We start from the raw sequence: 24349 nt of genomic DNA on the forward strand, positions 1-24349 counted from the left end.
AAGGGATTGATAGCTTTATAGCGTTTCAAAAAAAGTGTCAACCTAGACTTTTATATTCAGTGAAAATGATCATTCAAAAATGAAAGTAAAATAAAGACAGCAACAGCAAAGAGTATGGCCGGGTGCAGTGGCTCACACCTGTAATCCCAGCACTTTGGGAGGCCAAAGTGGGCAGATCGCAAGGTCAGGAGATCAATACCATCCTGGCCAACATGGTGAAACCCTGTCTCTACTAAAATACAAAAAATCAGCCAGGCATGGTGGTGCACGCCTGTAATCCCAGCTACTTGGGAGGCTGAGGCAGGGGAATCACTTGAACCCCGGAGGCTGCAGTGAGCTGAGATTGTGCCACTACACTCCAGCTAGCGACAGAACAAGACTCTGTCTCAAAAAAAAAAGCAAAGAGTATCTGTCATCAGCAGATGTGCATTACATGAGAGCTATATAATGTTCTTCAGGCTGAAATGAAACATTATCAAATGGAAAGTCTCTTTATTCTTTCCTATTGCTCTGAATCCAAAATAGTAAATAGATACAAACATAAAAGACTAGTTCTTTCCTCCAACTAATTTCCTTAAAAGATAATTGATCAATATGGAGTTTATAAAGTATGTAGAAGTAGAAAATTTTAAAAGACATGTTACGAGGCAAAGTAAATGAAATTACACCCTAAGGTTATGATTTTAAAGTGGAAAGTGGTAAAACTTTGATTCTAAATAGACAGATATATTAAAGATGAGTATCATTAGCCCTACCTAGAGCAATGGCTTTAAAACAAACAAACAAACAAAAAAAGTATAGCTTAAAAAGCCAATAAGGGGCCAGGTGTGGTGGCTCATGTCTGTAATCCCAGCACTTTGGGAGGCCAAGGCAGGAGAATCACCTGAGGTTGGGAGTTCAAGACCAGCCTGACCAACACAAAGAAACCCCGTCTCTACTAAAAATACAAAAATTAGCCGGGTGTGGTGGCACATCCCTGTAATCCCAGTTACTTGGGAAGCTGAGGCAGGAGAATCCCTTGAACCCAGGAGGCAGAGGTTGCGGTGGGCCGAGATTGCGCCACTGCACTCCAGTCTGGGTAAGAAGAGTGAAACTCTTTCTCAAAAACAAAAACAAAGCCAATAAGGAACCAAAATAAAATACTAAAAAATATTCAATGAACCCAAAGTAAAAAAATAGGAACAAAAGACAAAAGAGATGAATGAAAAACACGCAAGATGGCAACCTTAAACCCAACTAAATTCAATAAATACATCAAATATAAATACACTAAACACTCCAATAAAAAGGCAGAGATTGTCAGATTGGGTAATAAAAGCAACACTACATACTGTATTTTTTTGTTGTTGCTGTTGTTGTTGTTGAGATGGAGTTTCGCTCTTGTTGCCCAGGTTGGAGTGCAACGGCACAATCTCAGCTTACTGCAACCTCTGCCTCTGGGTTCAAGCAATTCTCCTGTCTCAGCCTCCAGAGTAGCTGGGATTACAGTTGCCCTCCACCACGCCCAGCTAATTTCTGTATTTTTAGTAGAGACAGGGTTTCATCATATTGGTCAGGCTGGTCTTGAACTTCTGACCTCAGATGATCCACCCACATCAGCCTCCCAAAGTGCTGGGATTACAGGCGTGAGCCACCACGCCTGGCCATACTGTATTTTAGAGGTGCCCTTTTAATAGAAAGACAGAGCTTGGTTCAAGCAAAAGTTTCAAAGTAAAAGGGGAAAAGGTATACTATACAGACATTAATCATAAGAAAGCTAAAGTAGCTACATAAACATCAAAGCTGGCTTCAAGACTAAAAGCATTACCAGATATAAAATGTGTACTCATCAGAAAGCTGTAACAATGCCAAGTAAGAAACTCAAAATACATGAAGCAAAAATTCAGAGAACCAAAAAGAAAAATAGATAAATGCATAGTCGCATTTGGATGTTTTCTTTTTTTTTTTTTTTTTCTTTTTTTTGAGAGTCTCCCTCTGTCAGCCAGGCTGGAGTGCAGTGGCGTCATCTCGGCTCACTGCAACCTCCACCTTCCGGGTTCAAGCAATTCTGCCTCAGCCTCCTGAGTAGCTGGGATTACAGACACGCACCACCACGCCTAGCTAATTTTTGTATTTTTAGTAGAGACCAGTTTCACCATGTTGACCAGGCTGGTCTTGAACTCCTGACCTCAATGATCCACCCACCTCGGCCTCCCAAAGTGCTGGGATTACAGGTATGAGCCACCATGCCTGGACACATTTGGAGAATTTAACAACTCTAAGCAATCAATATAATAAGAAAACAAAAAATTACTATTAAGAATATAGAATAGTGCCAGGCGTGGTGGCTCACACCTGTAATCCCAGCACTTTGGGAGGCCAACGTGGGTGGATCACAAGGTCAGGAGATCAAGACCACAGTGAAACACCATCTCTACTAAAAATACAAAAAATTAGCCGGGTGTGGTGGCAGGCACCTGTAGTCCCACCTACTCGGGAGGCTGAGGCAGAAGAATGGTGTGAACCCAGAGGGCGGAGCTTGCAGTGTGAACCCAGAGGGCGGAGCCAAAATTGCACCACTGCACTCCAGCCTGGGCGACAGAGCGAGACTCTGTCTCAAAAAATATATATATATTAAATAGACAGCCCTATCCACAAGAAAAATTAGCCACATATGTAATTTTAAGTTTTCTAAGTCACATTTTTAAAAAAATCGTTTAAATAATATTTTTATTTACTAACCCAAAATATTATCATTTCAACCTACTCAGTATTTTTTACTTTTTCTTTTTTTTGAGACAGGATTTCACTCCCGTCAACCAGGCTGGCGTGCAATGGTGCAATCTTGGCTCACTGCAACCTCTTCCTCCTGGGTTCAAGCAATTCTCCTCCCTGAGCCTCCCAAGTAGTTGGAACTACAAGCGTGAGGCAGCTAATTTTTTTTTAATATTTTTTGTAGAGATAAGGTTTCACCATGTTGCCCAGGCTTGTCTCAAACTCCTGGGCTCAAGTGATCCACCCACCTCGCTCAGCCTCCCAAAGTGGTGGGATTACAGGCATGAGCCACCATGCCTGGCCGATTATTACTTTACATAAGTCTTCTAAATCTGCTGTGTATTTTACACCTACGGCACATTTCAACTTAAGACACTAAATGCTTATCAGAAACACATAATCATTTAATTTCATAAAACTTACAACTGAAAAAGTAGACTTATGTATAAAAGTTGTTCCAACAAAGTTTTCCAGCACAATAACTGAATCAAATATTAATCATTTTCCATTCATATGTGTATCCATACTAACAAAACTGTTTTTAATGTAAATTAGTAAAATTAAATAAAACTGAAAAGTTCTTCAGTCACACCATTCAAACTGCTTTAATACTCATTTCTTTCACTAACAACCATTTCTCTACATGTTTCCTCTTATATGAACTGTCTATTCACCATCTAGATAGCTTTAAAGAAATATTTAAATTGCCACCCTAAAGTCCCTTTAATTCTACACTAAATCAGATGCTTAAACAGTATTTTACAGACAGGTTTTTTAATTCAAAAAACTTTGTGTTGCCTGTAAACTGGAGTACCTTGTATACAGTACATAATTTAATGCTGGAACTCTAATTTAAAAGGTTTAGCCGGCTGGGCACGGTGGCTCACGTCTGTAATACCAGCACTCTGGGAGGCTGAGGCAGGTGGATCATGAGGTCAGGAGATCGAGACCATCCTGGGCAACATGGTGAAACCCTGTCTCTACTAAAAATATAAAAATTAGCTGAGCATGGTGGTGGGTGCCTGTAACCCCAGCTACTCGAGAGGCTGAGGCAGGAGAATCACTTGAACCCGGGAGGTGGAGGCTGCAGTGAGCCAAGATCGTGCCACTGCACTCCAGCCTGGCAACAGAGCAAGACTCCATCTCAAAAATAAATAATAAATAAAATAAAAGGTTTATAGTTACTATACATGTTTGTTTAATATATTTATGATTAACTTCCTACAGAACCCTCAGTCAGAAATGTTTCCTATCACATTTGGGATTAAGGAAAAAAAAGAAGTAGACATGGTGAAACCTCATCTCTACTAAAAATACAAAAATTAGCCAGGCGTGGTGGCGCACCTGCATTCCCAGCTATTTGGGAGGCTGAGGCAGAAGAATCGCCTGAACCTGGGACGCGAAGGTTGCAGTGAACCAAGATCGCACCACTGCACTCCAGCCTGGGCGACAGAGCAAGACTCCGTCTCAAAAAAAAAAAAAAAAAAAAACCTCTAGAGATACTTTTTTATATTGGGGAGGAAAAGCATTTTCTAAGAACTACAAGGTTTTAGGCATTAATAGAATATACATATATACCCTAGAATATATATCAAGATACATGAGAACATTCAAGTTCTAGTACATAGGCTTAAAAATTAGCCTCAACACTTAAAATTAAAACTATTATATCACTCCCACAGGCTTTAGAGATTATGCAGCCCAATTTGCTCATTTACATACAATTAACCACTGTTTGGGGGGAAATCAAGGCCAGGTCTTATTTAATGTTATTTCGTCTACAGCAGTGCTTGTCAAGTTTAACATGAATATACATCATCTGAGTATCTTGTTCAAATACATATTCTGATTCAATAAATCTGGGCTTGAGCTTGAAACCACATTATTAAATCCAAGATGATGCCAACATTGTTGGTCCTCAGGATATAAGGACTAACAAGGTTCACTCTGTTTCACAAGTGTTTAGGTAAGTGCCATTCATTTAATTTTATTTCATGTAGTTTCTAACAATATTAAAATAAAACTTTCAAGGAAGGAAAAAAGTTTTCAAGCTAAAACTGTAATGCTCTATTTTTCCTGGGAGACTGCTAATACTCTGATACAACTAGCCACTCCAGGGCTGCTATCAAGGGTTTGATAAACCAAAGTTCAAAACAGTCAAGGTACATAAAACAATCTCTACTTTAAAAAGGAAAAAGCTATAGAAATTATTTTAAAATGTTAACATGATATACAGCTAGGATTGAAAACTATTAGCTAGTTGAGCTTTATTAAACTATTAGTCTAGCTCATCCAATCACCTGGGTGAGCTTTTATAACAGTGCTGGGTCTCCCCCACAAGACTGATGCGCCCTGGGATACGAGAATTACAAGTACTGACAAAGACACAAACTTGGACTTCAATAAATTTTTTTGAAAGAAAAAAAACAGCTATTAGTCAAACAGATACTACAAGAAAATATTTTAACTTATAATCTGGTCCTATAAAACATTAAGAACTTATAAAATCAAATGTATCTCATATAAAATTAGAACTACAATGCAAATTACAAAAGCAAAAATTTTAGAGACTCCAGGAAAGGACCTATTAACAATTTCAGTTACCAAGTATTTTCTGCATTAGCCTTGTCCCTTTCTAGCCAACAACAAAAGACCACCCTAAAATAGACTTTTAAAAATGCTTTAAAGAGGGCAGATGCAGTGGCTCATGCCTGTAATCCTAGCAGTTTGGGAGGCTGAGGTGGGTGGATCACCTGAGGTCAGGAGTTCCAGACCAGCCTGGTCAACATGGTGAAACCCTGTGTCCACTAAAAATACAAAAATTAGCTGGGCGTGGTGTCACACGCCTGCAATCTCAGCTACTGGGGAGGCTGAGGCAGAAGAATCGCTTGAACCCCAGAGCCCGGTATATGGAGGTTGCGGTGAGCCAAGATCCCGCCACTGCACTGCAGCCTGAGTGACAGAATCAGACTCTATTGCGGAAAAAAAAAAAAAAAAAGCTTTAAAGAGTATATAATATCATTCATCTTCCTTCATTACTATTAAATCAGGAAACAAAGAGTTGTTTTTCCTATAGGATTCACACACTATTTTCCACTTGAAATGTACCCCGTTTCCATAGTAACTACCACTGATGTCACAGAATTTTTGCTGTTCCCACTCAAAGAACACTAAGGCATAAAAATGCCTTTATGCATTTATTAAAATAGATGAAGAAAAATGTAAAATGGTTTATAAATGTATAAACTCAAACTATTTTTCCCAAAGTTTGTCATCAAATATTAACCAGTTCTTAAAGCATACACCTGAATATAAGTGTACTTAAAAAAAATACTAAAGTTAGCTGGGTGCGGTAGCTCACGCCTGTAGTCCTAGCCCTTTGGGAGACCGAGGCAGGTGGATCACTTGAGGTCAGGAGTTCAAAACAAGCCTGGCCAATATGGTGAAACCCCATCTCTACTAAAAACACAAAAAAATAGCTGGGTATGCTGGCATATGCCTGTAATCCCGACTACTCAGGAGGCTAAGACAGGAGAATCGCCTGAACCCCGGAGGCAGAGGTTGCAGTGAGATGAGATCGTCGTGCCACTGCACTCTAGCCTAGGCAGAGCAAGGCTCCATCTCAAAAAAAAAAAAAAAAGAATACTAAAGTAAGTTTAAATTTGGTATTTTAAATGAGGTTGAAATTTATGAAGTCAACTTTGTTAGCTAGTCAGGAGATTCTAGAATGAACGATGGCTCAGGGGAATTTTTTTTTAAGATTTTGGGTGTTTGCTTGTTTGTTTTGAGATGAGGTCTTGCTCTGATGCCCAGGCTAGAGTACAGTGGCACAATCACAGCTCACTGTGGCCTTGACCCCCAGGGCTTAAGTGATCCTCCCAACTCAACTTCCTGAGTAGCTGGGACCACAGGCATGCACTACCACAGTCAACTAATTTTATTTTTTATAGAGACCAGGTCTATGTTGCCCAGGCTCGTCTCAAACTCCCGGACTAAAGGGGTCCTCCTGCCTCGGCCTCCCGAAAGTGCTGGGATTCCAGGTGTGGGCCACCACACCCAGCCTCAGGGAACTCTATAATCAACAAGACAGAAATTCAGACATTCTATTCAGGTTCTGCAAGTCCTTGCATTAAGGCTCTTCATTTCCTTCTACAGAGAAGTCTTGAAGAAAATCTCACCTCAAGTCAAGACCAAAAAAAAGGGTCTTGGACTGGCTCTTAGGTACTTTTCTGGGGAGAGATGAGGGAGAACATACTTTTGTTATGTGGACCAGATTTTTAAAGAATGAGAGCACACAATATTGAAACTTTCTTACTTTAATATTTTTTAGGTAAGTTGTTTATATCCTAGAGAAATTCCTGCATACATATACAAGAAGAACGAAACATGGTTCCTTGTTCACCAAAGTATTGTTTGTAATTACAAAAAAAAAAATTTGGAACAACCTAAATACGCATGGATAAATAAAAGCCAGAGAATTGAAATTAATGCATAAGATCTAAATATTTACATACGGATAAGCTTCCACACCAATGTGGAATGAAAAAAATTAAATCAAGCTACAAAAGAATACAGTCTGAACCACTCATCATGTTTTAAACACAACAAAATACTGTATATTATTTATGAAATAGGCAAATGTTATAAACTATTTAAAAACCAGAAAGCATACACCACTTTCAGGACAGGTGTATATCTATGAAAAAAGGGGAAAAGAGAAAGGTTATTAGGAGAACCATTCAACTGCATAGTAACATTTTATTTCTCTTTTAAAAAGGATTTGAAATCAATATGGCAAATATTATATATTAGATTAATGCAATGGCTACTTGGGTATCTATTTTATCTTTCTCTGTCATTTTTGTAAGTTTGAAATACATTACAATTGCTTTGAATGAAACATTTTAATTTGCCTAAAAATTTACTTCCACAGGCAAGAAAACTTACATTTACTGAACTGACTCAATGAAATAATCCTCTCAACAACCCAGTAACTTAGCTATTAGCCCCATTTCAGAGAGAGGAAACGTGGATATTCAAATATTTTTTAAAAAATTATTTAAGATTCTACAGCTAAAAGGTAATGTATGCATCAAGATTTCTTTTAAACCCATGCTGTTTCCACTATACCAAACTGCTTTTCGATGTTACAGGATTAATTCTTAAACAGATCAATCATTGTTCCCCAGTGATACAGCCATAGAAAGGAGATTCAAATCAGTCCACATAATGATGTTTATCATTTAAAATAAATCCCTAATATTAGCTAATAAATTCTTATGAGTAAAAAACTACAAGTGCAGAATAAGAATGGGTTTAAAGAGCTTGTTTTTGCTTGGGAAAGGTGGATTCACTAACATCTGGTATTTGAGATTTCTAGCTCCCTAAAGTTCCACATTAAACTAGACGTTTGGGAAAAAACTAGAGTAACCAAAATAATCACAATTACAAATACACATAACCCTTCCTCACCATACATATCACAGGGTAAAAAAACTGCTCACTAAAGAAAGGTCAACACATTTGTAATTCAATTATTTATCATGGACCTATGACTGAGTTAATACTGTCAATATTGAACGAGCCACAGCCACACTGTAAAACGGTGAGTCTCACACCCACTAGAGTTTAAGAACCATCTGGGTAACCGGCTCAGAATACAGATTCTTTTTTTTTTTTTTTTTGAGACGGAGTCTTGCTCTGTCGCCCGGGCTGGAGTGCAGTGGCCGGATCTCAGTTCACTGCAAGCTCCGCCTCCCGGGTTTACGCCATTCTCCTGCCTCAGCCTCCCGAGTAGCGGGGACTACAGGCGCCCGCCACTTCGCCCAGCTAGTTTTTTGTGTTTTTAGTAGAGACGGGGTTTCACCGTGTTAGCCAGGATGGTCTCGATCTCCTGACCTCGTGATCCGCCCATCTCGGCCTCCCAAAGTGCTGGGATTACAGGCTTGAGCCACCGCGCCCGGCAGAATACAGATTCTTAGACCCCACCTCCAGAGTCTGATTCAGCTGATCCATGGAGTCCAGAAATCTACATTTTTAACAAGCACCCCACTAACCAGCACCGTGGCAATTCTGACACAAGTGGTGAAAGGTCTAGAACTGGAGATGCATAAATCTTTATTCTTTCAATAGTCACTGAACACCTACAACACAGTTCTGAGAACTACAGATTCAGTAGTAAAACAAAATTAAGAACAACAACAAAAATTCTGCCCATAGGAGCTTACATCCTAAAGATAGAGCAAGAGAAAACATGTATGACATCAGCGAGTGTTAAGTGCTACAGAGAAAAGCAAAGCAAGCCAAGGGAAATGGAGGCAGGAGTTGTCATTTAAGACAATAGTCAGAGATAGCTTCTCCTATAAGATGACATTTGATCAAAGAACTGAAAGACATGGACATCTGGAGGAAAACAGGAAATATTATTAGTAACTTTCTCATCCCTCAAAATAATTTACTGTATGAAATAATTTTAGGTGTTGTAGCTTTTACTACAAAGAGTGAAAAACACAGAGTGCCTACTATGTGCCTATTATCTCTTTAAACCTCAAAATCATTTTGTGGAGTAGCTATGAGTTTCCTTGTTTCCATAAAGGAGGACACTGAAGCTCAGATTAAGCAATCTGCAAGGACACACATTTTGTAAGTAGTCAGCTCAGGATGCACGACCAGGTCTTTGTAATTGTCAAAATGCATCATCTTCCAACTAAGCCAAACTGTTAGTGTCTTAATTATCAAATGAGCATGTTTGTTGAATAAACTCAAAACTGAATTCTTATATGCTTAGTATTTCTAGAAACCTGAAAAAAGTTACCAAAAATACAAGTTGTTTATTTAAAAGTTGGGGGGGGGGGGGAGGTTATCTATCATCTTTGTAACAAATCTTGGCATACAGCTATTTTTCCAAAAATTTCCTAGTTAATATTTATTTATACAGTCAGCAAATAATTTACACAGTCTCCCAATATTTGGGGAACAATTTTTTCTTCATAAACTTTCTAGAAGGGCAAGTGTTAAATTGCATATCTTTAAAATATAGGATGCAATAAAAGTCTATTTGCCCATCTTTGACAAGATATGCACATATATTTAAATATAAGTAAATGTGCAACTCCCTGTTTCCTATTCACTGACTCCAACAATTCTCAGGACACCTACTATCCAATGTGTCATGAATTACGAGGAAGACTTCCCACCCTACCTACTTCACACTGGTAACTAGAGAGCAAGGCACTATGCTAGACAGAAGAAGTACAATTCAATAACAACAGTCCTTACTCTTAATGGTTCTAACACAAACAAGTATAAAAGGATACTATAATATAAAGGAAATGCTATTTGAGTAAAAAAAGCAGTCCTTTTTAGATTATCTAAACTAGGGTTATCAATAAAGACATTCTGAAGACGGCTGCATCTCTTAAGCCCTGAGGACCAGATTAAGGCTAACTTTAAAAATGTAGTCTGGGCCGGGCACAGTAGCTCAAGCCTGTAATCCCAGCACTTTGGGAGGCCAAGGCAGGCAGATCATAAGGTCAGGAGTTGGAGACCAGCCTGACCAACACAGTGAAACCCTGTCTCTAGTAAAAATACAAAAATTACTCGGGCGTGGTGGCGGATGCCTGTAATACCAACTACTCAGGAGGCTGAGGCAGAAGAATCACTTGAACCCAGGAGGCAGAGGTTGCAGTGAGCCAAGATTGCGCCACTGCACTCCAGCGTGGGCAACAGAGCAAGACTCCATCTCAAAAAAAAATAAAATAAAACAAAAATAAAAGTATAGTCTAAGAATGCTGGACATCATCCCTGAGGAGTACCACTGACAATTTCAGAGCAGAGGAAAGAGAGATTCAAAAATGTGTTGCAGAGATAAACTCAAAGTGATGAGTAAGAAGTGTAATGAGCAAATCAGATATAAGGCAATTTCAAGAGCCTGGATATAAAGTGAGAAGTCCAAAGTCAAGAGGTGACAGTAAAAATGGAAGAGCCAGTTCTTCAACATCATTCTTTGGCCTAAGGCCACAGATAACACTAAATTATTCCATATTTGTTATAAGAGACACTCACTTTTCTTACATGCCTTATAAAAAAAACAATGTACTTACATTTGTATTTCCAGAAGTATTTTTAGTACAATGACTCTAAGAGCTTCAAGATTTTGTAGCACAGGGATCAAGAATTAATCAAAACTATGAAATTTGGGAGAGCCAGTTAGCAAGGGAATCATACACACACACACACACACACACACTCTCTTAAAGTTAGAATATTTAAATTTAGAATAGACATTTAGATTGAATAGGGCTACTATGACAAATTTCAAAAAGCTTTATGCCAATACTCTGGAAATTTAGACACGAAGTTCCATTCTGCCACATCTCTCTACCTCTGATGACTGTTACAGCAGCAGTTTAAAAAAAGAGAAGGCCAGGCACGGTGGCTCACGCCTGTAATCCCAGCACTTTGGGAGGCCGAGGCAGGCGGAACACCTGAGGTCAGGAGTTCGAGACCAGCCTTGCCAACATGGTGAAACACTTCTCTACTAAAAATACAAAAAATTGACCAGGTGCAGTGGCTCACACCTGTAATCTCAGCACTTTGGGAGGCCAAGGTGGGTGGATTACAAGGTCAAGAGTCTAAGACCAGCCTGTCCAACACAGTGAAACCCCATCACTACTAAAAATACAAAAAAAATTAGCTGGGCGTGGGGACAGGCGCCTGTAGTTCAAGCTACTTGGGAAGCTGAAGTAGGAGAATCGCTTGAACCCTAGAAGCAGAGGTTGCAGTGAGCAGAGATCACTCCTGGGTGACAGAATGAGACTCCATCTCGAAAAGAAAAAAATTAGCCGGTTGTGGTGGTATGTACCTAAAATCCCAGTTACTCGGGACGCTGAGGTAAGAGAATGGTTTGAACCTGGGAGGCAGAGGTTGCAGTGAGCCGAGACAGCGCCACTGCACTCCAGCTTGGGCAACGACAGCAAAACTCTGTCTCAATAAAACAAAAGGTAAGTATTCACTCAAATTCCAGACTTGGCTCAATACAGACAAAATTCCTACTACAAGAGCAGCTGTGAAAAGAAGGGAATGGTGCCAAAAAGAGACAAATAAACATCCTTCCAACTAGATAAAATGTGACTAATTTGGAAAAAACAAAAAAACAAAAATAAAGTCAGAGCTTCGCACTATACTCTCCTTTTGTCCCCTCTCTAGTTTGGCAATTTGAGGGTACATGTCAGGATTCCTTGTAGTAAATAAACACACACACTCAAAAACAGGAAGAAGGAAGGAGACATTAGCACAGCTTTTAAGTTGCATTTTGAGCCCCTCAGACAGTTTTTCCAGGAATTGTCCAGTTACTTAAACCAATTCTTTGCTCTATTTGGCTACGGAAAAACAGTTCCATTCCTTTTTTTTAATTAGGCATCCTCTAATACCATTTGGTCTTTCAGTTGCCTCTAATTGCTTTTAAGTGTTTTTTAAGCATCTCTCTTAGATTGAAAATTCTCAGAAATCAGGGTCAAATGTTTAAATTATGTCATTAAAAAGTTACCAAAATACTGCCTATCTTTTCATCTTCAAACCAGTGGCAAAGCCTACACTTTGCTCTCTAAGATCTAATCATTCTTCAAAGTGTGACAAAGCCTCCCTCTTCCATGAAATGTTCCTCTACAACTCTAACACGTGGCAATTTCTATTCAGAACATATAAGCTTAATGATAAACTTAACTCACAAATATGCATAAAGTCTCTATGATCTAAGGCCGGGCGCGGTGGCTCAAGCCTGTAATCCCAGCACTTTGGGAGGCCGAGGTGGGCGGATCACAAGGTCAGGAGATCGAGACCATCCTGGCTAACACCGTGAAACCCCGTCTCTACTAAAAAATACAAAAAACCAGCCGAGCGAGGTGGTGGCGCCTGTAGTCCCAGCTACTCGGGAGGCTGAGGCAGGAGAATAGCGTGAACCCGGGGGGCGGAGCTGGCAGTGAGCCGAGATCGCGCCACTGCACTCCAGCCTGGGGCACAGAGCAAGACTCCGTCTCAAAAAAAAAAAAAAGTCTCTATGATCTATGCAGAAGCTTAGAGCAAGCACCTGTCCCACATTATTTTTTGTAGGTATTCGCTACAAGCAGCTCAAAAACCCTTTTATAAGGTAGCTACACAATATGTCAACTAAAACTATCAAGGGAGAAAAGCTAATTCTTTGTCTAAGTATGGTCCTCTATTTGCCTGTCCCATTCCGGCCTCTAGTCCCAAAAGAAAACTAACCCCAGTCCTTTCATGTCCTACCCTCAAGAGAAGAGATGATAACTTTGTGCACTCAGGACATGCCAAACACTTTAAGACATTATCTTTATTACTATTACTATTATTTTTTAGCAACAGAGTCTCACTATGTCACCCAGGCTCAGCTCCATCCTGCAGCCTCAGCCTCCCAAAGTGCTATGATTAGAGGCACGAGCCACCGCACATAGCCAAGACATTATCTTTTAATCTTAAAACTTTTCAGGTAGGTTGTTTTTACTTCAGGAAACTTGCTTCTCTTCTACCACACTACTAGGCACTAAAAAGAGATGCCCACTCTCTGACAATAAAAAGAGATAGGAATAAACAATCAATATATCATTAACAATTTAAGGCCAGGTGCGGTGGCTCATGCCTGTAATCTCAGCACTTTGGGAGGCCAAGGCAGGCAGATCACAAGGCCAGGAGATCGAGACCATCCTGACTAACATGGTGAAACCCCGTCTCTACTAAAAATACAAAAAAAAATTAGCCGGGCATGGTAGCTGGTGTCTGTAGTCCCAGCTACAAGGGAGGCTGAGGCAGGAGAATGGTGTGAACCCAGGAGGTGGAGCTTGCGGTGAGCTGAGTTCATGCCACTGCACTCCAGCCTGGGCAACAGAGCGAGATTCCGTCTCAAAAAAACAATTTAAAACAATTTTTTGTTTGTTTGTTTGTTTTTGAGATGGAGTTTCACTCTTGTCACCCAGGCTGGAGTGCAACAGTGCGATCTCGGCTCACTGCCACCTCCACCTCCAGGGTTTAAGTGATTCTCCAGCCTCAGCCTCTGTAGTAGCTGGGATTATAGGCGCTCGCCACCAGGCCCACCTAATTTTTGTATTTTTAGTAGAAATGGGGTTTCACCATGTTGTCCAGGCTGGTCTCAAACTTCTGACCTCAGGTGATCTGCCCACCTTGGCCTCCCAAAGTGCTGGTATTACAAACGTAAGCCACCACACCTGGCCTAAAACAACTTTTTAAAAGTACTCCAATAGTACGCCTAAAGACTAACAGACTACCACTAATACGTTCAAAAAAATTGCCAATTTATTTAAGAAAAACACAAAAGAAACCAACACACACAATTCTCACCAAAAAAATACAAAATTAAAAAGCAAATATGAAAAATAATTTCCTGCATGCAAACAGGCTTTTATAAAACAAAAAAGGAAATACTGAGAAATGCTCAAAAAATATTAAAAAGCAATTAATAAAAAGAATTCAGGGCTGGGCACAGTAGCTAACACCTGTAATCCCAGCACTTTGAGAGGTGAAGGTAGGAGGATCTCTTAACCCCAGGATTTCGAGACTAGCCTGGGCTACATACTGATACCTCATCTCTAAAAAAGTAAATTAAGTAATTCACATTTTCAATTACCATATTACTATTCCAACATCAACTACAATCAAAAATTTGCAAATTAAACTAGTACTATGCCCATTTTTACCTATACGTTGGCATTTATTTTTAATTAACAACACCCACCATGAACAAAGGTACTTGCAAACAAGCACAAACCTAACCCTCATGAAGAATAAATGGGTAAAACCTTTCTGAATGGATCTAGCCATGTGTGGCATTACTCTTGAAATGTACATGCCAGGCCGGGTGCAGTGCCTCACGTCTGTAATCCCAGCACTTTGGGAGGCCCATCTATAAGATGAAACCCCATCTCTACTAAAAATACAAAATTAGCTGGGCATGGTGGCACATGCCTGTAATCCCACCTACTTGGGAGGCAGAGGCACGACAATCGCTTGAACTCAGAAGGTAGAGTGAGCCAAGATTACTCTACTGCACTCCAGCCTAGGTGACAGAGTAAGACTCTGTCTCAAAGAAAAAACAATTTTTTTTTTAGTAGACACGGGGTTTTACTATGTCCCTCAGGCTGGTCTCGAACTCCTGACTTCGTGATCCACCTGCCTCAGCCTCCCAAAGTGCTGGGATTACAGGTGTGAGCCACCACACCAACCAATTTTTTTTTTTTAATTAGCCAGGCACGGTGGCACACACCTGTAAGTCCCAGCTACTCAGGCGACTAAGGCAGGAGGTTCACTTGAGCCCAGAAGGTGAAGGCTGCATATTTGAGACCCTGTCTCAAAACTAAGTACATAAATAAAAAATAAAAAGTGCTGATAAAAAGAAAACAGCAATTTATGAAGATGTTATTAATAGCCATCTTGAAAAAAATCTAAGAACAGGGGTGTTTTCCCGTCAAAACTTCTCTCAGATTTGTCATTTAAAAAAATCAAGACCAGAAGGTGGCTCACACCTGTAATCCCAGCACTTTGGGGGCCAAGGTGGGCGGATCACCTGAGATCAGGAGTTTGAAACCAGCCTGGTCAACATGGAGAAACACTGTCTCTACTAAAAATACAAAAATGAGCCAGGTGCGGTGGTGGGCGCCCGTAATCCCAGCTGCTCGGGAGGCTGAGGCAGGAGAATCACTTGAACCCGGGAGGTGGAGATTACAGTAAGCTGAGATCACGCCATTGCACTCCAGCCTGGGAGACAGAGTGAGACTCTGTCTCAAAAAAAAAAAAAAAAAAAAAATCAACCCAGCCGGCACAGTGGCTCATGCCTGTAATCCCAGCACCTTGGGAGCCCAAGGCAGGCGGATCACTTGTGGTCAGGAGTTTGAGACCAGCCTGACCAATGTGGTAAGACCTGTCTCTACTAAAAAATACAAAAATTAGCCAGGCATGGTAGCAGGTGCCTGTAGTCCCAGCTACTTTGGAAGCTGGGGCAGGAGAATCGCTTGAACCCAGAAGTAGAGGTTGCAGTGAGCCAAGTCTGTGCTACTGCACTCCAACCTGAGCAACAGGGCGAGACTCGATCTCAAAACAAAACAAATCAATCAATCCCTGGCCCAGCAGGGTAGTGCAAGCCTGTAGACCTAGCCACATAGAAAGCTGAAGTGGTGGGGGCGGAGGGCACACCCCAGAAGTTCAAGGTTGCAGCAAGCTGTGACAGAGCCACTGCACTCCAGCCTGGGCAACAAGACTAGCCCCTATCTCGGGGTGGGGGGGAGGAATTAAAGAAAAAAATATAAAAAGATTTAAAAAGATTAGGAAATGGCAAAAATCAACTCCCCAATTCTGATAAAGGTAAAATTAAACCAACTTTTGGCATCCCACAAATTCATTCATTGAAATGTTTAAAAAGCTCCCCATTTACTGCGCCAACTTTCCTCCTTTAACGAGTTTCTTTATAGAAGGCTTTCAAATTTCTAAAGTGCATTTATAGGTTTTACCTCTTTAATAAAAAAAAAAGAAAGAAAGAAATGGCTGGGTATGGTGGCTGATGCCTGTAATCCCAACACTTGGGAAGCCGAGATGGAAGGATCACTTAAGTCCAGGAGTTTGACACTAACCTGGACAAGACAGGGAGACCCCATCTCCACAAAAAATTTTAAAAACTAGTCAGGCATGGTAGTACACTCCCGTAGTCTTAGTTACTCAAGAGGCTGATTCAGGAAGACTACTTGAGCCAGGGAGGTCAAAACTGCAGTGAGTGGTAATCACGCCACTGCACTCCAGCCTGGGCAACAGGGCAAGACCTCATTTCAAAAAATAGAAACAAAACAAAATTAAAAAAAAAAAATCACTATAAGTTTGCTAGGGTAGATATTAACCACTGGGAAGGGGAAAAAAATGTTACAGAAAAACATTACAGACCCAGGCAGGGTGCAGTGGCTCATGCCTGTAATCCCAGCACTTTGCGAGGCCAAGGCGGGTAGATCACCTGAGGTCAGGAGTTCGAGACCAGCCTGCCCCACATGGTGAAACCCCGTCTCTACTAAAAATACAAAAATTAGCTGGACGTGGTGGCAGACGCCTATAGTCCCAGATACTCGGGGGGCTGAGGCACGAGAATCGCTTGAACCCATGAGGTGGAGAATTGCAGTGAGCCAAGATCATGCCACTGTACTCCAGCCTGGGTGACAAAGGGAGACTCTGTCTCAGAATAAATAAATAAATAAATAAATAAATAAATAAATAAATAAAAATAAAACATTACAGACCTAGTATTAAAATCCAACTCTCCATTCTAAATCCATTTCAAAAGTCATAGGAAGTTTACAGAACTAAAGTTAAAATGTTAAAGATGGATGTAGTTCTAATCACTGTCCATGACTCTATTCTAAAGGATTAAATGAAGGGAAAAATAAGGTTTTATGAGATTCACTGTTAGTACGGTTTCAAGTTAATAGGGTTTTTTTTTTTTTTTGGCAATCCTGTGCATAACAGATCCAAGTTAGATTTTGCAGATTTACTGTTTGAAAAGCCAATGCACTATACAGTCAAGTCAGCCCTCCATATCTATGGGTTCTACATCCATGAATTCAACCAACCAGGAATAGAAAAATTCTTTAATTGCATCTGTACTGAACATGTACAATTTTTTCTTGTCATTATTCCCTAAGCACACAGTATAACAATGATTTACATTGTATTAAGTATTACAGTCTAGAGATTAAAGTATATGGGAGGATATACATAGGTTCTATGCAAATACTATACCATGTTATACCAGGGACTGTAGCATCCTTGAATTCTGTCATCAGAGGAAGGTCCTGGAACTAATCTCCCATGGATACCAAGGGACAAGCGTACTTGGAAACTGCTGTAACTACTCACATGAAATCCTATAATTGAAATAAACAATTCCAGAAGAACTACTTTGCCCCCAGGATTAAACTGTCTAAAATGCACGTTTATTAAAATGAAGATAGCTAAGAAGCATGAATATATAATCATATCTTATGTTAAAAACTGAACAAACACCTTCCAAGTTGCCTATTTTGAAAATTACTTTTTAGTTCAAAGGTTCATCTTAAATAACCACCTGTTATAGTAACCACTACCTCCAACAGACTATTTGGCACTGGGTTAAGCACTTTTAACACATTTGATACTTACAATAACCCTATCATGAACATATTATCAACATTTTACAGCTAAAATTTAAAACTTGCCTACCACCCTTGCCCAAACTAAATCTCTGTCCACATTACAGGAAAAATTATAACTTTTTATTGCAAATATACACGTTATATATAATAGCATAATAACACAAGTAGCCACACTGGTACGTTGTTACATATATGTTACTATGCCTTAAGACACTTTTACAAACTGTAAAGTACTACAAAACACTTGTACCCTATCATCTGTTTCCCATGACAGCCTTGTTACAGATTATCACTACTGTATGAGGGCTCAAGGCTCAGAGAGCTTAAGTGAAATCACTCATTTGATTCCTCGTTCTTTTCCCACTACATTATATCCTCCTTATGATTAAAGAGGCATTGCCACCACAATCAGAGCATCTTTGCAATGCCGCCACAATCAGAGCATCTTTGCAATAAAAGATAAAATGTACTAGAGATCCTAGATAAGTATCTTTCACCAGTTACATACTTCTCCAACAAGTTATTACAGTTACCGGCCAGCAGGATATCCAGCTAGCCTCTAAGTGGTTGTTTGGGTGCCAATTATAAAGTTGTATGAACAAGAGTTGTATGAATACTACTTTTTATTAAGCTAGTAGCTTAAGCAAGGGAATCCCCTAGATTCTACTTGTACTGGTCAGAAGACCAAATCCAAGGTCAATCAAAAGTACATACTATCTTCTTGGGAAAACAGAGGATGTTAGTCTTTTATGACTTGAAAGTTGTTTCTAGTAACTATCATCAGACCATACACCACACAGCCATTTGTCTCAGAGTAGGTAGTGAAGGTGGCTACTTAAATACACATATTTTTACAAAACTGTATCCAAGTTTAGCAATATGTGTGTACACCCAAGCACATAGAGACATGTTCCATAACTTAGAAAATCATTTGTAAAAGTTATTTTGGCCTTGCACTTCTGAATACTTCATGCTTCTCCATGTCCGTAACAGAATTGTTCTACTTCCTTTACTAATTGTTCTACTTCTTTCTATAATATCTACCAAGTGTTATCCTATTGCCATCATATTTTCAGGTTGGTATTTTCTTCCTGCTATCCTTTTTTTCGGGGGGACAGAATTTTGCTCTTGTTGCCCAGGCTGGAGTGCACTGGCATGATCTCAGCTCACTACAACCTCTACCTCCCAGGTTCAAGCAATTCTCCTGCCTCAGCCTCCAGAGTAGCTGGGATTACAGGCATGTACCACTGCAACCTCCACCTCCCAGGTTCAAATGATTCTCCTGCCTCAGTCTCCCAAGTAGCTGGGATTACAGGCATGTGCCACTGCAACTTCCACCTCCCAAGTTCAAGAGATTCTCCTACCTCAGCCTCCCAAGTAGCTGGGATTACAGGCATGCGCCACCACACCCGGCTAATTTTGTATTTTTAGTAGAGACAGGTTTTCTCCATGTTGGTCAGGCTGGTCTCAAACTCCTGACCTCAGGTGATCCACCTGCCTCGGCCTCCGAAAGTGTTGTGATTACAGGCGTGAGCCATCACACTCAGACTGCTATCCATTTTTAAAGCCGTAGAGAAAGCCCTCAAGTGTTCTGTATCACGCGTGGTGTGGAGGACTAACGGATAGGAAGAAACCAACTAGAGTAAAGAATTAACTGTGGAATCAAGTTCAGTTATTCTATGTTCACATCTACATTCCTTAAAGTAAATAACTCGCAAATTTTCGAGAAAGTAAATAATACACCTGGACTTTGAAAACCCAAAATGTCTAGAAAATCAGAATACCATTACACTTTAAAAAGAAGAAAGAAAAGAAAAAAGCTGCTTCACTGCACCTATCTGGAGAAAATCCTTGCTCTGTAAAGCTCTAAACCACCATTACCAAAAAAATGTTTAACTTCTACTCCTATGCCTTACATTTCTGGCTGTTAACTTTAAGAGCCTGCCAAACAGCTTTGCTGACAATTGTGTGTGTCAAACAGGTCTTCCAAATGACCGTTAACAATTTTTTAATACATCTTGCTATGAAGTTCTCAAATTTAAAAAACATATGTTGAACTTCAGCATCATCAAACTAGTTAATCAGTCTCCCCGTATTCTTAGCAGCTGCCAAATACCAACTGTGGAAAAAGCATAATTTTGGAAAAGGTCTAACAATTTCAAGAAAGTTACTTATACTTGTGAATATTCCAAAACTTTAAAGTTACAATACAGTCACAGAAAAACGAATCCTGAAATACACCTATGTGTACTTGACTTAAGGCCATAATCTTATTTTCACTCAGGGTTTCTTTTCCCTATAATATCTTTACTGTAAGGCAGCTCCTTCTCCCTAAATAATTTTGAAGTATTCCAAAACACTTTACTAAATAGATTTAATCATATCTACAGAATCCTATCAACTTTAAAAGCAAATAAAATGAGGGCTTATTGGCTTTCTAAAGATCCTACATTCCTAAAAGAATAAACACAAATCATCTTCCTAACACTAAACTACTAAAGTGACACTTGAGTTACCCCAACTTGGTTTTTGAAGCTTATTTCTCCAGGAAGCAGAGGGAGACAGTTTCTATACAGTCAAAAACAGATGATTCCCTGTTCATTCACAGCCTGTTTCTTCTTACTTTAAACACAAATCCTACCAACTTCATTTAGTTTTTAACTCATTAATGAGTGACTCGGAGCAAATAAGCAGATATAGGAGCTGTTTTAGGCAATCATTTGCTAGGAATGGCTATCAAGTGAAGGTCTTCCTGCCCCGTCCTAAAAAATAAAAGACAAAAACCTATGAGTAGTAGACAAAAGCATTTATTAAATAATAAATGGTGGGCCCTATTTCAACAACAATCTGAAGAGTATCACCTCTTCTCAAGGAACCACAGCACAAAAACTTTGATAACCATAACTGAAGTATAAATGTATGTTTCTTTTCATAAAGTAAATACATAGAATATTTTGAAACTGCATCTAAAACTCTTACCTCAAAAAAAAAAAAAGGAAAAGAAGAAAGAAAAGAATACACACATCTTCCCCTAGAGTCAAACCAAAAGAGCGAAATTAATCCATCCGCATTCCAAAACAACTAATTACTTAAGAAATCCAACCAGCACCGATCTAAGGCGAAGCTTCTTCTTTGGTAGTATTTTATTCTACAGAGTGCTACCATTGTACAAACAGTTCTGTCAAGTGTTTTGGTTGGCAGACAATAATAAAATAAGCTTTATTTCCTTTTCTTTCTCCCTTAGCAAAACTCCGGTCTGTCATCACCTCTGACATGCGCCAAGGACTACCAGGAATGATGAAGTATATTTCAAATAAACTTTCCTATTAAAGCGAGTCCTTGTGGTTAATATCATACCAAAATGTTTTACATTGTATCCAGCAAAACCTTTACAGACTGTAAAAAAAGGAATCTTAAGACCCGAGCTCGTATTTAGTGTATTTAATAATAAACTCTTATCTTGGCCGTACTTACCAAACCGTAGGCTTTTACTATTTATAAGCCTTTGAAAAAACTTTACGCCTTTCTTAAGTACCATCAAAATTTTCAATCAGGATTTCATGCGATCAATTCGCACCACAGTGCGAGATCAAATGCTAAACTCCTATAAATAGGGGTGTTATGAGTGAGAGGGATACACAACACTGCGCTGCCAACGCAACTGCGTCTTCAAGGGGGCAGGGGCGCTCCTGGTACACGTACAGTAGGAGCTCACATTCAGCAAAAGCAGGGAGTCAAGGATCAGGTGACTTCACACCACAGACACTTTCAGAGTGATCAGGCCTTACTATCGTCCAAATGACTCGTAAACTGCTCATAACCCCAGTTTGACGGAAAATCTGGACTTGCACCCTAGCCACGCACAACCCGCGCGAATGGGTTCGGGAGCCGAGGAGCCCCGAAACGCGAGCCCGGGGACAGAGCCCTGGCCTGCGGACTGCGGTTCCCTCCAGGAAGGGTGTCTAAGGAGCTTTCGGACCCGGCAGCAAGGTGTCTGCTCCCCGCGCGACCTCCTCCTCCGCGGGGCCCATCGTGCCCCGGCCACCCCTTCCTCCTGGTCCGCGCGAGGGACAGCGAGCGCCCGCCAGCTAACGGGTCGCCCCGCCACGTCAGGAGCTCGCCGGGCAGAGCGGAGCCGCAGCCGACCTCCCCGCGCCCTGGGCATGCGGCCACAGCTCAAGGCCGCCCCCTAAGGTGGGGGCGGACACGGCTGCAGCCACGCGGCGGTCTGGCGGGCAGGGGGCCGGGCCGGGCGCAGACGCGCGCGCCACTGGTTCTCCCAGCTACTGGAGCCGCGGCCCACGAGCAGCCCTTTCAGGCCGCGCGCTGCGGGAGCGCGGGGCGCGGCTGAGGCTAGGCCCGGCGGGCAGGCGGGGCGGCGGGAGGAGACCTCAGCCAGCCGCGGACTCCGACCCCGCCGCCTGCGGCCGGTGCCCGCGAGCCCGAGCAGCGAGCGTCCTCTCCCCACCAGGGACCCGCGGCCTCTGCCCCGCTGGCCCGTACCTAGGGAGGTTGTGGACGAGACGTGGTTAACCGCGGCGCTTGGGTCGCTGGTCCGCCGCCGGCGCCGCAGCCCCTGGTGCGGTTGCTGCCCTCGCGCTGCCTCGTCCCCCTCCGCCATCTTGTACCGATTTAAAATTAACTCCCCACTGACGTCAAACGCCGCCGCCGCTTTATCAACCTCCCGGGAGCCGGCTGGGCGGCCGGCGGGTCCTAGCGCCTCCCTCGGCCCGTATCTCCTCGCCCAGTATCTCCTCGCCCTCCCTCCGCCCCCGCCCCGCCCATCGCTCTCTCGCTCCGCCCCCGCCCTGCCCGCCTGCAGATCCGTCTCCCCGGCTCCAAGCTTCTGGTCGGACTGGAGCGGGGATGTCCCTGTCGCCGCCGTCTCACACCCCCACCTCCCTGAGCTCAGCACCACACCCCCTTAGCGCTGGGCCAGGCTGTGCAAACGCAGAAGGGATCTCCACAGAACTAAGTCCCTCCCTCCCAATTCGCTTTACATCTCTAATTGATTCGTGCGTCCTGCACGTGAGGTCGCTTTCGCACCCCTTTTCTCCTTTTCATCGCCCCCTCCTCATCACAGCCATTCCCCTCCTCTCTCCCCACCCACCCCCCAAGATGTTGCCAGTGCCGTGCTTTTCCTCTTGATCTTTTCTCTCCTTACCCAAGTCCCTACTGCTGCTTCCCCTCCCCCCCACCATCCTAAGGTTCGTTTGCATTCGTTCCCCATCTACTTATGAGACCCTCCCCCATCTTCTCAACTGTGTATACGCTGGCCCTGTGCTCCTAGCACCTAGCAGAGGCAAGCCACAAAGCACTCTGATCGTAAAATGAATCGTGGCAGGTTCTTTCCTAATTGTGATGAACCTTCTTCTGGGGATCCAGTGACATCCAGTAGAAAGTTCAGGTCACTTTTTAAAATACAAGTCAGCCTGTGGTAGGCGTCTGTGAAACATGATCCCTTTGGATTTTTACCATGCTGCCAGCTGCATTAGAAATTCCTCTTCTCCAATAAAAACAGATGTCCGGGTGTACAAACAGCTGTTTTGTCCAGGTCTTCTCATAAGTCTAAAATTCACACCCTGCACGATCTCTAGAAAAGCATTGGTGTTATTGAAGCTTTCAAAATCTCATTCTAGGCAGGGCGTGGTGGCTCACGCCTCCTGGGTTCAAGCAATTCTGTGCCTCAGCCTCCCCAGTAGCTGGGATTACAGTCCCCCGCCACCACACCCTGCTAATTTTTGTATTTTTAGTAGAGACGGGATTTCACCATCTTTGCCAGGCTGGTCTTGAACTCCTGACCTCGTGATCCACCCGCCTCAGCCTCCCAAAGTGCTGGGATTACAGGCGTGAGCCACCGCACCCAGCCCATCCAAATATATTTCAACAGAATATGGAGTTTGTTCTCATTGTCATATAAATCTAGGTAAATAACTATATACATGTTCTTGGCAATATTCTTTGAGTTACTAAGGTTCTAGTTCTGGGACTTGAACCACCTCCACAATCCAAAGAACAGTTACCCTTCCCCCTCCTTCATATTGGTGACAGGCTCTTTATCAACTTGTTAAGTGATATTCCTCTTATGTCCTTGTGATATATGATTTGGAGAGCTCACTTTGTCAAGACATTTTCTGTTTTATCATTGGCCTGAAAAACATAGTATTGAAGAGGAAGAAGGAGGAGGAGGAGGAGGAGAAGAAGGGCAAAAAATCTTCACAAGGATTGTTCTACAAAGATTTATTTGCTGTCATTTACTCACTAAACAACATTTGCTTAGGCACATGGAAAAAAGAAACCATTTACAAACAGCACAGCATAGGCCATTTGCTAAATTAAGGTTGATACAGTCAATGACAACAAAATCTACCTGAATCCTTACCAAACTGCAGTATTTACCT

General features: G+C 41.6%; 1 protein-coding gene across 7 annotated transcripts in view; it reads right to left on the minus strand.

Moving 5' to 3' along the window:
- Positions 1-22591, minus strand: part of ATL2 (atlastin GTPase 2) — an 80186-nt gene extending 57595 nt beyond the window's left edge. For 2 of the 7 annotated variants that reach the window (XM_038006812.2, XM_038006810.2), the window contains exon 1: positions 22452-22582. Coding sequence is in view for 4 of the 7 variants with exons in the window: in XM_007970904.3 (XP_007969095.1) it covers positions 22452-22569 (118 nt within the window). In the remaining 3 variants the exon portion in view is untranslated. Of the gene's footprint in view, positions 1-1331; positions 1631-21422; positions 21826-22451 lie in introns of those variants that run through there. The other 5 variants (XM_007970910.3, XM_007970909.3, XM_007970904.3 and 2 more) reach the window with 4 other exon arrangements.
- Positions 22592-24349: the final 1758 nt, after the last annotated feature.

The sequence above is a fragment of the Chlorocebus sabaeus genome, chromosome 14 (assembly GCF_047675955.1).
Source record: "Chlorocebus sabaeus isolate Y175 chromosome 14, mChlSab1.0.hap1, whole genome shotgun sequence".
In the NCBI taxonomy this organism is placed as follows: Eukaryota; Metazoa; Chordata; class Mammalia; order Primates; family Cercopithecidae; genus Chlorocebus; species Chlorocebus sabaeus.